Source organism: Pleurodeles waltl, chromosome 11 (assembly GCF_031143425.1).
Source record: "Pleurodeles waltl isolate 20211129_DDA chromosome 11, aPleWal1.hap1.20221129, whole genome shotgun sequence".
NCBI lineage: Eukaryota > Metazoa > Chordata > Amphibia > Caudata > Salamandridae > Pleurodeles > Pleurodeles waltl.
The window spans coordinates 363264077-363279243 of NC_090450.1; the positions used below are offsets into that span (position 1 = coordinate 363264077).

The following is a 15167-nucleotide window of genomic DNA, read 5'->3' on the forward strand; positions in this document are numbered from 1 at the left end:
GTCTACACCGGTTCAGGGACCCCTTAGCCCCTGCTCTGGCGCGAAACTGGACAAAGGAAAGGGGAGTGACCACTCCCCTGACCTGCACCTCCCCTGGGAGGTGTCCAGAGCTCCTCCAGTGTGCTCCAGACCTCTGCCATCTTGGAAACAGAGGTGCTGCTGGCACACTGGACTGCTCTGAGTGGCCAGTGCCACCAGGTGACGTCAGAGAATCCTTGTGATAGGCTCCTTCAGGTGTTAGTAGCCTTTCCTCTCTCCTAGGTAGCCAAACCCTCTTTTCTGGCTATTTAGGGTCTCTGTCTCTGGGGAAACTTTAGATAACGAATGCATGAGCTCAGCCGAGTTCCTCTGCATCTCCCTCTTCACCTTCTGATAAGGAATCGACCGCTGACCGCGCTGGAAGCCTGCAAAACTGCAACATAGTAGCAAAGACGACTACTGCAACTCTGTAACGCTGATCCTGCCGCCTTCTCGACTGTTTTCCTGCTTGTGCATGCTGTGGCGGTAGTCTGCCTCCTCTCTGCACCAGAAGCTCCGAAGAAATCTCCCGTGGGTCGACGGAATCTTCCCCCTGCAACCGCAGGCACCAAAAAGCTGCATTTCCGGTCCCTTGGGTCTCCTCTCAGCACGACGAGCGAGGTCCCTCGAATCCAGCGACACCGTCCAAGTGACCCCCACAGTCCAGTGACTCTTCAGCCCAAGTTTGGTGGAGGTAAGTCCTTGCCTCACCTCGCTGGGCTGCATTGCTGGGAACCGCGACTTTGCAAGCTATTCCGGCCCCTGTGCACTTCCGGCGGAAATCCTTCGTGCACAGCCAAGCCTGGGTCCACGGCACTCTAACCTGCATTGCACGACTTTCTAAGTTGGTCTCCGGCGACGTGGGACTCCTTTGTGCAACTTCGGCGAGCACCGTTTCACGCATCCTCGTAGTGCCTGTTTCTGGCACTTCTCCGGGTGCTACCTGCTTCAGTGAGGGCTCTTTGTCTTGCTCGACGTCCCCTCTCTCTGCAGGTCCAATTTGCGACCTCCTGGTCCCTCCTGGGCCCCAGCAGCGTCCAAAAACGCCAAACGCACGATTTGCATGTAGCAAGGTTTGTTGGAGTCCATCCGGCGGGAAAACACTTCTGCACGACTCTCCAAGGCGTGGGGGATCCATCCTCCAAAGGGGAAGTCTCTAGCCCTTGTCGTTCCTGCAGTATTCACAGTTCTTCAGCCTAGAAAGAGCTTCTTTGCACCAACCGCTGGCATTTCTTGGGCATCTGCCCATCTCCGAGCTGCTTGTGACTTTTGGACTTGGTCCCCTTGTTCCACAGGTACCCTCAGTCAGGAATCCATCGTTGTTGCATTGCTGATTTGTGTTTTCCTTGCATTTTCCCTCTAACACGACTATTTTGTCCTTAGGGGAACTTTAGTGCACTTTGCACTCACTTTTCAGGGTCTTGGGGAGGGTTATTTTTCTAACTCTCACTATTTTCTAATAGTCCCAGCGACCCTCTACAAGGTCACATAGGTTTGGGGTCCATTCGTGGTTCGCATTCCACTTCTAGAGTATATGGTTTGTGTTGCCCCTATCCCTATGTTTCCCCATTGCATCCTATTGTAACTATACATTGTTTGCACTGTTTTCTAAGACTATACTGCATATTTTTGCTATTGTGTATATATATCTTGTGTATATTTCCTATCCTCTCACTGAGGGTACACTCTAAGATACTTTGGCATATTGTCATAAAAATAAAGTACCTTTATTTTTAGTATAACTGTGTATTGTGTTTTCTTATGATATTGTGCATATGACACTAAGTGGTACTGTAGTAGCTTCACACGTCTCCTAGTTCAGCCTAAGCTGCTCTGCTAAACTACCATTATCTATCAGCCTAAGCTGCTAGACACCCTATACACTAATAAGGGATAACTGGGCCTGGTGCAAGGTGCAAGTACCCCTTGGTACTCACTACAAGCCAGTCCAGCCTCCTACAGGGCAGCACAGCAAGATTCCTTCCAATGCTGCCCTGTGTCAAAACCTTGTAAATGAGGCCCTAAAAACCATCTGGATGCCAGCTCTGTGGCCCATCCCCCACACAATGAAGCTCAGCCCTGATTTTTAAGCACCCTTTGGAATCAAGTCAGGTCCCACACAGCTATGGCACAATACCTCCATCCCGACCAGCAGCAGTCTGCAGCATTCGATATCATTCTGTTGCTGAAGGAAACACAACACCCTTAGAATGAACCTCAGTACTACTACTGACCTCTCAGTGTCTCACACACACACAACATAGTTTCCTGATTGTTCCCTAGATGTGCCGATCCCTCTGATTAGCAGCATCCCACACCAATCAGTCAAGTGACACACATTTTTACTAGGGCAACCGTGACCTGACCTGCAGCGCTCCACATCATTTTAGTTTTTGGTGTAAGGCACACTGCTCTGCTGGTATATATATATATATATATCTGTCTGTCTCTCCTTAACCATGCAAACACAGAGCTATCTACTGATACATTTATCCCTGAAGACCAACAGGCCTATATTCTTCACCTGATGGAAGAATGACTCCACCAGAGCTCTTTAGTAATGACTTGCAGAGAGACAGACAGACACATATACACACACACACTTGTTACTCCTGCTACCCATGCCTCAATGACTTACAATGAGCTTTGTCAAGAGTCTCCTGGCGTACAGTGGGCCCCGCTATTTTACTCCTCTTTGACATACACCAGACACACAGTTACCAACAGTGTGAACATTCTACCTGGGGAAGTCATTCATTTAGCTATTCGTGACTGAAAAACTAAGGCACTGATTTAAGAGCCCCTAGCACCATCCTAACAACACAATAGCGTCATTGTTTTTACCTTTATGTGGCATTAGATTGCCAAAAACACTACGCCATAATTACAAAGTGGCTCAATGCACACATTATGTCTGGGCCTTGTCACAACATGGTTTTCCACAGCCAAGTCAAAAGTCAACTTAAAAGCACATCAGCTGTGTAGCGTTACCCGAATGACAGTAAATATTGGGGAGGAGGGGCGTTCCAATCCCCCAACCCGAAGATACTTTCCTGAGGAGTTGCGCGATAATTATCACACTCTTGAAGTTTTCCTCTGATAGATTCCGGAACCTCAAACTTGCCAAAATTTATCAGGGGAAAAGGCCCGTAAAAAAAGGCAAGCATGCGGAATTCAATCTGTTAAATATCGATTCTGCATGTTATGCTTGATTTTGATATTGAAAACTCACAATAAGAGATTTACCGCATTGTAATTTCTTTACCTGGATGTGGTGGTATTTTTACCGCTTGTCAATAATATACTGTCCCATTTGGCACAACTTGTACCGAGGGCAATAGTCTTCTACCAACGCCTTTTGCTTTCCATTGTTTCTATATTTCCTTCCAATACTCACTATGCTTTATTTCCTGTCTGACATCTTCTGTCTCTGTCTCACTTAACAGGGTATCCAGAGAAGAATCAACATTATCCTCGTTCATGAGTCCGGGGGTGACATCAGCTGGAAGGGTGTGAGAGAGCTGGTGGTGGGTAAGTCCTATATTCCAATTGGCTTGAATCGCCACGGGATGTGTTATTTTCACTGTCCTTCTGTACCCTCTAGCAAGTTATTTTCTCTCCCACTTATATTCCTACACCATCTTTCAAAACAGCAGCACAAACTGACAAAGACGAGGCATAGCGAGTGAATAACATATGCTTCTCCCGCATCTCTTGTGCCTTTACACTCATCATGGTAGGTGGCTGTGAGTAGTTACAAAATGTAATTCCTAAAACGAGTCATCCCAAAGTATGCCCTGGAGATCAGAGTAAAGTTATCCTAGAGACAAAGGCAGGGGTAACAAAGACATCTTATTGCAAAATTGTATTTCTTAAAGGAACATTTCTGATACATTCTGAGAACGAATCTGAGTATGAAGATGACGTACACACTAGGGAGGTACATGATGACACACTGTCTGAAGTCTTCATGTACTCAGTGTACCTGCCCGTCTTTTCCACCCACCTTTCTATATCTTTAATTGGAGCCCATGATTAGACGATACGACAAAAATATGTTTGTTCTTTCGTAGACTGAGGGCAATAGGACTACAGATAAGGTTTCCATCATATGGACTACATAAAAATTGACATCCCTTCTCAGTATGTTAAAGCAAAAATATATTTTTCAGCCTTGAGAAGGTGAGCAAAGTGTAAAGGTTTAACTGAAACTGCAGTCAGATTTTGCAAGTCTTCTGGAGGCATGAAAGCTGCATGCGCCATATTCTTTGTAAATCCAGGCCTATACTTGGCCTATACTTGGAATGACTCACAAATGTTGAATAAGGAGTATTTACAGAACCCATGTTGATCCCGTGCATCATTCTGTATGTTTTGTCTTAAAAATACCAAATGTAGTTGATTCGATTCGGTCAATCTTTATTTGGTTTATATGAATAAATAAATATAAAAGCAAATAATACACATGTGAACAAATCAGATTTAAAAAAAACAAATCAAATAAAAAATGTGCAGTTTAAAAAACAATCAAAAACAGCAGAAACCAACACAGCAAAGCACTTAATCGGACCCATAGATTTTCTCGAGCGGACAGCTACCTGAAGAAATAAAAACACATGATTACAGATATCTTCATCAGCTAGCCCCATCACCATGTCATAGGCAACAAGGTGAGTACGGATATTCCTAGCCTTTATTAGGGGAATGAGAACATTTTTAGTAAACATCATAGAAAAATCACAGGAAAAAAAAATATGAATCATAGTCTGCGTTTGCTAATTGCGACATGGGCACAGCCTAACATCAAGGTCTGGACATCAAGATCTGGCTGATAACCAATGGGGAAACAAAGTGAATACTTCAAAATACCGGGTCGAAACCTAAACAATAAGCTTCTATGCCAATTCAGATTGTTATCCCACAGATAATTTTAGAAGCTCCCTCCCCCCACATTAAAACATGAATAGTTCTTCACACTTGATTTGTACCCATCTACTTGCAATCTTTCAACTTTAACCCAGTCCTGCAGCCGCTCTCTTGCTTTCCCTCTGCTAACGATTCTCAACTGGCTTCCATCCGAGAAACAATGGCCTAAACTCCCTCCAAATAGCATTTGACATATTACAGCAAGGTGGCCCCTTCCACAAGCCAAGCAAACTAAAATTATCTCCTTGGTCAGCTCTGTTTTTCAGACCTCCAAATAGACATCCATAGCAGTGCTTGCCTACTACGGGTGAAATCACTTGTGATATCACTTGTGATCAACTCCCAGTTCGCTATGGCATATGAAACTAGGGGTTAATAAGGGAGCTGGAAGAATTTTCAGAAGAAATCGGTTATCTTCCATTTGTAAGTTTATCGAGTCAGCCTGTTCCCAAATGCCTGCCCCGTAGGTTTCTATCGGGGTGCACTGGGTATAGCAAATTTGCATAAGGGAACGTAAGGGCCTTCTGCCCTTACGCAAGGGACAACAAAGAACCAAGCACCCTTGAAAACGTGGCCAAGCTATGTGCTATATGCTGAGCCCAAGAGCCAGAAGAGCTAAAGGTCACCTCCCCTCAAAAAAAGTGCTAGTGCTTGAGAGTATGCTGTTACCTCCATGGAAGGCCAAGGGCTTCTTGTGATGACATCCACATGTCATTAAAAATTACTTAGCAAAATTACTGTGCAACTCAAGCTTGCCCATAAAATCAAGAAAGGTACACACTAAAAGGTACAGCACATTTGGGGTGCAGGCGATTAAGACCGCATCATCAGCATACAGTAGTACAGGAAGGGGGAGCACCCTTCACTCGGGGCATGTCAGAAGTACACTGACTAAGTACTGTGCCTAAATCATTTATATACAAAATAAAAATTAGCTGGGCAAGGACACACCCCTGCCACGCCACGTTGAATTCTAAAATCGTTAGTAAGTTCTCCATTCCTTCCAAACCTCACCCTGGCCTGGGTGCCTGTGTGCAAAGAGATCAACATATGAATAAGAGCAGGATCCTTTTTCAAGTTCACCAATGTTTGCCAAATCTTACCACAGTTCACACAATCAAATGCCATGGACAGATCCAAAAAGGCTAAATATAGACTGGAATTTATGGCCACTGAGTACTTACCAATAATCAAATTTAAATTGAGTCATTGGTCAATAGTTCCAAGGCAGCTTCTAAAACCATATTGGCACTTATTAATCACTCTATTATCAGTGGCCCAATCGGTTATCCTACTATATAAGACTCTGTCCTTGATTTTTGCGTGGAATGTCAAATAATGAAATGGGTCTGTAGCATTTAGGGTCTGCTCTATTGCCCTTCTTTAATACTGGGACAGTTATTGAACACAGCCAAGAGTAGGGAATCATCTCCAGATCCAAAGAATTGTAAACACTGGTTGTAGGAAAGTACTATCTTGCCTGGCATGTTACCCCCATTTTTACTTGTGTGTCAGTTTGTTTTTACCTGTGTCACTGGGATCCTGTTAGCCAGGACCCCAGTGCTCATAGTTTGTGGCCTATATGTGTTCCCTATGTGGTGCCTAACTGTATCACGGAGGCTCTGCTAACCAGAACCTCAGTGTTTATGCTCTCTCTGCTTTTTAAATTGTCACTGCAGGCTAGTGACCATTTTCACCAATTCTGATTGGCACACTGGAACACCCTTATAATTCCCTGGTATATGGTACCTAGGTACCCAGGGTATTGGGGTTCCAGTAAATCCCTATGGGCTGCAGCATTTCATTTGCCACCCATAGGGAGCTAAGACAATTCTTATACAGGACTGCCACTGCAGCCTGAGTGAAATAGCGTCCACGTTATTTCACAGCCATTTTACACTGCACTTACGTAACTTATAAGTCACCTATATGTCGAATCCTCACTTGGTGAAGCGTAGGTGCAAAATTACTAAGTGTGAGGGCACCCTGGCACTAGCCAAGGTGTCCCCACATTATTCAGGGCAATTTCCCCGGACTTTGTGAGTGCGGGGACACCATTACACGCATGCACTACATATAGGTCAATACCTATATGTAGCTTCACAATGGTAACTCCGAATATGGCCATGTAACATGTCTAATATCATGGAATTGTCCCCCCATGCCGAATCTGGTATTGGGGTGGCAATCCCATGCATCCCCGGTGCTCCAGCATGGTCCCCGGGTACTGCCAAACTAGCTCTCTGGGGTTTTCACTGCAGCTACCGCTGCTGCCAACCCACAGACAGGCTTCTGCCCTCCTGGGGTCTGGCCAGCCCAGTCCCAGGAAGGCAGAACAAAGGACTTCCTCTGAGAGAGGATGTTACACCCTCTCCCTTTGGAAATAGGTGTTGAGGGCTGGGGAGGAGTAGCCTCCCCAGCCTCTGGAAATGCTTTGAAGGGCACAGATGGTGCCCTCCTTGCATAAGCCAGTCTACACCGGTTCAGAGATCCCCCAGCCCCTGCTCTTGTGCAAAACTGGACAAAGGAAAGTGGCGTGACCACTCCCCTGTCCCTCACCACCCCTGGGGTGGTGCCCAGAGCTCCTCCAGTGTGTCCCAGACCTCTGCCATCTTGAATGCAGAGGTGTGAGGGCACAATGGAGGCCTTTGAGTGGCCAGTGCCAGCAAGTGACGTCAGAGACCCCTCCTGATAGGTGCTTACGAGGTTAGGTGGCCAATCCTCCTCTGAGGGCTATTTGGGGTCTCTCCTGTGGGTTTTTCTTCAGATAACAAATGCAAGAGCTCACCAGAGTTGCTCTGCATCTCTCTCTTCAACTTCTGCCAAGGATCAACCGCTGACTGCTCCAGGACGCCTGCAAAACCGCAACAAAGTAGCAAGACAACTACCAGCGACATTGTAGCGCCTAATCCTGCTGGCTTTCTCAACTGTTTCCTGGTGGTGCATGCTCTGAGGGCTCTCTGCCTTCATCGTGCACTGGAAGCCAAGAAGAAATATCCCGTGGGTCAACGGAATCTTCCTCCTGCTAACTCATGCACCAAACTTCTGCATCACCGGTCCTCTGGGTACCCTCTAATCTTGACAAGTGTGGTCCCTGGAGCACAGAGGCTGGATCCAAGTGACCCTGACAGTCCAGTGGTCCTTCGGTCAAAATTTGGTGGAGGTAAGTCCTTGCCTCCCCATGCCAGACAGTAATCCTGTGTACTGCGTGATCTGCAGCTTCTAGGGCTTCTGTGCATGTTTGCAAGGAACCCTTGATGCACAGCATAGCCCAGGTCCCCAGCATTCCGTCCTGCATTGCTCAATGCGCTGAGTTGACCACCTACTTCGTGGGACCCTCTTTTGTTGTGTTGAGATGACCGCCGTGCTCAGATTTCTTGAATGCCTGTTCAAGTGTTTCTCCGGGTGCTGTGTGCTTGTGCATGGGCTCTCTGTGCTGCTGAGCACCCCCTCTGTCTCCTCCTCCAAGGGGCGACCTCCTGGTCCTTCCTGGGCTCGGGCAGCACCCATTTTCTTTAACCATGACTCTTGCAGCTAGCAAGGCTTGTGTGCGGTCTTTCTGCATGGAAACAACTCTGCATCCTACAGCCCGCCGTGGGACATCTTCTCACCAAAGGAGAAGTTCCTAGCACCTTCCGTTGTTGCAGAATCTTTGGCTTCTTCCACCGGGAGCCCTTTTGCACCTTCATCTGGGGTTTAGTGAGCTCCTGCCCCCCCGGACACTTGCGTGACTCTTGGACTTGGTCCCCTTCCTTTACAGGTCCTCAGGTCCAGGAATCCGTCTTCAGTGCTTTGGAGTCGGTTGTTGCCTTTGCAGAATCCCTATCTCGACTTTACTTTCTCTCTGGGGTAGTAGGGTAACTTTATTCCTACTTTTCAGGGTCTTGGGGAGGGGTATCTTGGACACCCTTAGTGTGTTCTTACACTCCCAATGACCCCCTTCACACTACACTAGGCCTGGGGTCCATTTGTGGTTCGCATTCCACATTTGGAGCATTTGGTTTGTGTTGCCCTTAGGCCTATTGTCTCCTATTGCATCCTATTGTATTCTACGGTGTTTGCACTACTTTTCTGTTTACTTACCTGATTTTGGTTTGTGTGTATATTTTGTGTATATTACTTACCTCCTAAGGGAGTATATCCTCTGATATACTTTTGGCACATTGTCACTCAAATAAAGTACCTTTATTTTTAGTAACTCTGAGTATTGTGTTTCTTATGATAAAGTGCTATATGATATAAGTGGTATAGTAGGAGCTTTGCATGTCTCCTAGTTCAGCCTAAACTGCTCTGCTATAGCTACCTCTATCAGCTGCTAGAACACTACTAATCTACTAATATGGGATAAATGGACCTGGCACAAAGTGTAAGTACCATCAGGTACCCACTACAAGCCAGGCCAGCCTCCTACACTGGTCAGCAGCGGGGCCCGGAGGTCACTATTACATTTGATGACATATATGAGAACACCATCTGGGCCAGGCGCTTTCCTGCTGATGTTCTCCTGGATAGCCAATACCGCTTCCTGCAAAGAAAATAGCGGGGTAGTAATTTCTCCTAACCCTGATTGTATGCAACTATCATTTTCTGCATAATATACTTTAGTGAAGTGTGCCTCCCATTCTTCCCCTTTTATACAGGTCTGGGTGAGTGACTCTCTAGAATCCAGGGTGCACAAATTTGAAACCACCCTCCAGAATTTCTTACTTTCCTTTGTGCTAGCTGCAATTGTTAATAAATCCCACTGGTTAGTTATAAATTCCTTTCTCCTCCCACCAATGACAGTTATATACAATTTGCGCTGGGTAGCCACTGGGGAACAATCTTGTGGTCTGCGGAGAGCATGGTTGGCTTGTGAACACTCCTGACCAAACCAACGAGGGCATCCTAAAATAGTTTTATTAGGCCTAGACAGGGAGCAATGGATCTTAACACACAAACTAACAAAAGTCCAAACAATGACTCCACTGTTACTCACACCCAATTGGAGGCGCTCCATGACCATTTCAAAGTGTCCTATAACTATACCTTTAAGAAACTTTAAAGGGTCACGCAGCTTCCAGCGCAGCCTAAGGTGATTGGGTGAAGGGTACAAGGTCACAGAGAGGTTGCCTCCTGATGAAATTCCTAGTTGGAACCCTCAAGTTTATTTCATTTGCATTATTATCCCCATCGGGTTCAACAATTTTTCGGTAAGATAACAAACCGTTCAAATTGTGTGTTATAAAGATATAATCAATAATTGTGCAGCCCCTATTATCTCTATAAGTTGGAAGAACCTGCTTGTTAATCCCCACTACCTCCATGACATTATACAAATCAGCTGAGGTCACAAAGCCCTCCAGTTCTTTTCCCCACACACTGCTTTTACTAGTCGCTGGTTCATCCCCCACACCATATAAGTACGAAAGTCTCGCATTGAAATTCCCCGGATGCATAAATAGGTTTGTTGGCCTTGCTGACTCCTATTATCTACTAGGGTTGAGATGTAAGAAAAGAAGGCAGGAAATATATAATTGGGAACATTCACAAAATCACTATTAAAAAAATTCATAAAAATGGAGCATAACAGTCTGAAAGTCAAATCCTGATGTACTTAACTGCCTCCAGGCATTCTCCCAATGAGAGGTTGACCCAAATAGATAAACCTCCCGCAGCTCTACCAGCCCAAGGTGGTGAAGCAGGCACATGAAAGCATATATACCCATCCAACAGAATCTGGTTAACTTCCCAAGTTTCATGGAGCATCACAGTGTCAAATGATCTAATACTCTTCTGGCAATGCAATCTTGGAGCGCCGACCTGCGATGTTCCAGTTTAGTATTCTTAGCCCACTAGGATCCAAAATGCAGTCACCGCTTGTGGGCCCTTTCCCAATATCCACAGTTATCACATTATCCAGGGTAAGGTTACCCTGGATGCGCCATGTAGGAAGGCTGGCCTGGTGTGGTGTTTGCACCTTATATCAGGTAACCCCTTATTAGTTAGTGAACAGCATCTAGGAAGCCAGGGCTTTCTAGTAGTGGCTGTGGTGAGCAGCCAAGACTTCATCAAGAGGAGTGTAAAGCACTTGCAATGCCACAGAAGTCTCACAGTAACTTATCGCACATGAAAAAAAAAGTGTTGCAAAAATAAAGGTACTTTATTACAGTAACAACGAACTAGATTAGTATAGGCAGACCCCCAACAAGAGGTAAGTATACACTATATATACACTGTAAGTACTAGGAATTAACATAGAAAAACAACATGCATTGGAAAGAAATATCAGGAAATAGCTAGGGCCCTGTAGGGGAGCCAACCATATACTAAAATAGTGAAATGCAAAGTCAGGTCCCCCACCCAAGAATGTTGAGTAGCTAGTAGGGAGCTGGGAGAACTTGGAACCCCAAGAGGTGTGTACCTAGGTGTCCCCCAGCAACCAGGAGAGCAGAGGTACGTTACCTGATCTTCCCATAGACTAACAAGGGGTCTTGAAAAAGGAAGTTAGCATGAGCAGGACCAGTCCAGTGGAACCCAATGGTGGATTCCAGATGAAGAGGACCTGCAAAAAAAGGGGACAGAGTCCAGTCCACACAGGAGTATCCAGATGGGGCAGGAGCCACTGCCCACCCTTCTGTGGGAGAACATCTTGGTCGACGGTGGAATATGAAGGTCAGCTGTGGAGCCAGGAGCTGCAAAGAAGTCCCTGAAGTTGTGCAGAAGCTGTCCCACGCCAGTTGCCAGGTCGCAGATGGGTCAGGGGTCAGTGGTCAGAAGGACCACTAAGGAGCCTTGATAAGTGCAAATCCGGACAGAAGAGGATTTGCAGAGGTAAAGAGGACCAGCAAGGACCAGGGGACTCAACCCTTCGAGGGGAGTCCGGACTGACCCTCAGCATCCAGGAGAGCCAGCAGAAGCAATCACAAGCCTTGGCTGCTGCAAGAGTTGCGGTGCACAGGGATACTGTCCTGCAGGAATAGGGAAGGTCTCACCATCTCCCAAGTTGGATAGAAGGCAGAGAGGACCTAGAGGACTACTCAGTATCCAGAGATTCACACAGTTCCAGGGAAGAGCAGATCCCAGCAGCTGGGCATCGTTGTCTTAGGTACCTGCAGATGCAGGGAAGTGACTCCTTCACTCCAAACGAGATTCCTTCTTGCTACTTTGGTGCAGCTGACATCTTGCCAACTCCAGAGGATGCATAGCCATGGAAGTGTTACGATTGCTGGAAGGAGCCGGAGAAACAATTTTGCGAGGTCATCTCGGGTGTTGCAGGCTTGTTTGGTTCTGGAGAAGTCCAGCAGTGGTTCTGGTGTCCAGGAGCAGAAGAGGTTGATTCAGAGGAGTCCTGGTGAGTCGTGCACACTGAATATGGGACCCACCCGCATGGGAGCCCCTAAATAGCCCTAACAGGGGACTTAGTCACTCAGTAGGGTGACCACCTATCAGAGGGGGTCATTGATGTCAGCTATCTGTCCTGACCAACCAGATACTCCCAGGGGCCTCTTCACTTCTTGTTTCCAAGATGGCAGAATCAAGTAGCCACCTGGAGGAGCTCTGGGCACCACCTCTGGGGTGGTGGTGGACAGGAGAGTGGTCATTCCCCTTTCCTTCATGCAGTTTTGCACCAGAGCAGAGACCGGGGATCCCTGAACTTGTGCAAACCGGATTATGCAAGGAGGGCACCAAATGTACCTTTCAAAGCAGTCTGGTGGTGCAGGGAGGCTACCCCTCCCCAGCCCAGTAACACCTATTTCCAAAGGAGAGGGTATTGCATTCCCTCTCCAACAAGAAATCCTTTGCTCCACGCAAACCCTTTAAGACTGGTTGGAGCAATACTGGGGGGTCCTCTAAGGAGCCCCCAGAGTGTATGGAATTATGGCACTAATACTGGCATTAGTTTTGGGGTATGATTCCGACATGCTTGATACCAAACATTTCTAGGTTCGGAGTTACTATTAAGGAGCTGGACCATAGGTATTGAGCGACCTGTGGCCAGTACACAAATAAAATGGCTTCCCCATACTTATGAAGTCCAGTGTTTGGAAGTGGAGAACGTAGGGGCACCTCTGCTTATGCAGGGGTGCTGTCACACACAGGAACATTGCACCCTGCCCTTTGGGCTGAAAGAGCCTACCATAGGGATGACTTACAGTGACCTGGTGTAGTGACCAGTAGTGAAAGGGTGCATGCACCTTTTCACAAAGGCTGCAATGGCAGGCCTGCAGATTCAGTTTGCATGTGCTCCCGTGGGTGACATAATACATACTGTAGCCCATGGGAGACCCCTGGTGTACCAATGCCCTTGATACCTAAATACCATATACTAGAGACTTATAGGGGTACACCAGCATGCCAATTGTGGCATGTAAACGGTACCAAGGCAACCAAATTTAGAGGAGAGAGCACAATCACTGGGGTCCTGGCTAGCAGGATCCCAGTGAAAACAGTCTAAGCACACTGATAACAGGCAAATAGAGGGGGTTACCATGCCAAAAGTAGTGACTTTCATACACTCCACTACCAAAGTGCTCAAGTGCCCTACTTACTGATAACTCCCCCCCTCATCAAAGGGACTGAGTAACTAAAATTATTTCTCAAGTGCAGGTCCCTTTGAGGCACCTATGTCTGCAAATGCCGCAGTCAGTCCACACCTTCACACCACATTAATGGAGCAAAACTGTTGTAACATTCCACAGCCCTATCTGCTGAATGCAGCACCCTCCGGGCCACTCTCTGACTCTGAGAACTAGACAGTTTATAAAAATAGCCCAAAGGCAGTGGAACAAATCTTAGAATACCTTGCAAAATGTGCTGAATGTGTGCCCAAAAGACTCCCCAAAACTGATGGATACTTAAAATTGATTACCACACAGTCACTATGGGGGTCATTCCGACCCTGGCGGCCGGGGACGTCGCACACCAGCAACTCCGCCGGCTCCATTCGGAGCCGCCTTCATCGTTGCTGGGGCTTTCCCGCTGGGCGGGCGGGCGGCCTTTTGGCGGTCGCCTGCCAGCCCAGCGGGAAAGTCAAAATGACCGCCGCGGTCATTTGACCGCGGTGCGGTCTTTTGGCAGTCACCGCCTGGCGGGCGGTGCCCGCCGCCCGCCGGGGTCGGAATGACCCCCTATGTGTTTTTGTGCTGGTCCAACTCACCCTGCTCTGCACATCATAAGGATATGTTTGCTGTCCACCAGATTAAAGTGCATGTGCGTGCTTAGCCAGTTTATGACTTTGTTACGGAGGCAACTCAATGAGTCCTCCTGGTAGGCTTGGAACAGTGGCACCCCTGCCAAAACCAGCACAGAAGGGCATGAGGCCGATGGCAAATTCAATATGTGTGGGCTAGCAGCAGTCCCAGCACCCCTCTGAATGGCTAAAATGAGCTCCTGGTGATGCAAACTTACCCGAGCTGCCATAGCAGAAGGGCAAGGCTGGATGCGAAATAACGACCACCTTAGTTATAGTCCTTTTTAAGGAATCAGCCGTAGAGACTCCAGGTGATCCGGAAACTGCAGAATTGGGTGCTATTACTTGTCTTGCTGAAGAACAAGTGCCACAAAAGGCCTCCACATGGGTATCGTAGACCTTTGACTGAGCAAGAGTGGTCAGATGAGATTCAATCTTATCAATGCCCTCTTTAATTGGCTGTAAAGAAGAGTCAAGAATTTATACAACGCTGTTTTACAAATCCTCCTCGGAAACACTAGGCACGTTTGATATTGCTGTACAGGATGGCCTTCTTGGTGGTTTACCTAAACTCTTAGTCTTGCCCTTCGCTCGTGAGGCTTGCTTAGCCTGCACTGGAGAATTTGGTTGAATGACTGCCTCAGTCCATAAATGTGCAGTTTAATTGCCTGAGACCTGCCATTCCCCGAACAAACATTGACCAAGATTTGAGACACTCCCTTCACCCTGAGCTTCTTCCTGGGATACCAAAGAGGACACAGTAGCCTCACCAACACTTCTAATGGATTCCACAATGTGATCTGCCAGGGAAACCCCTGTCGTATTTGCTTCTATGTGGGTATTTCCAGCCTCCGCATGCCCAGTGACAGTCGTCGCTCTGTAAGTGCGATTTCGTTACTCACAACTGCCACTGCTCGCTCCAGCATTAGGTCAGTGGGGGTCGATTTATAGGGGATTTTTCAGGGGAGGGGGGTAGTCCCTAGGCAGCTCATGCCCCTGTGCTTTCCTATGACAAGAATTAAATACACAAAATCAAGCAAAATCTCCTCAC

The 15167-nt window shown here is 47.1% G+C and overlaps 1 protein-coding gene across 3 annotated transcripts in view; it reads left to right on the forward strand.

Moving 5' to 3' along the window:
• KIF1A (kinesin family member 1A) overlaps window positions 1-15167 on the forward strand; it is a 3950406-nt gene that overhangs the window by 2410945 nt on the left and 1524294 nt on the right. For all 3 annotated transcript variants that reach the window (XM_069213666.1, XM_069213667.1, XM_069213668.1), the window contains exon 36: window positions 3465-3549. In XM_069213666.1, the coding sequence (XP_069069767.1) occupies window positions 3465-3549 (85 nt within the window). The remainder of the gene's footprint in view (window positions 1-3464; window positions 3550-15167) is intronic.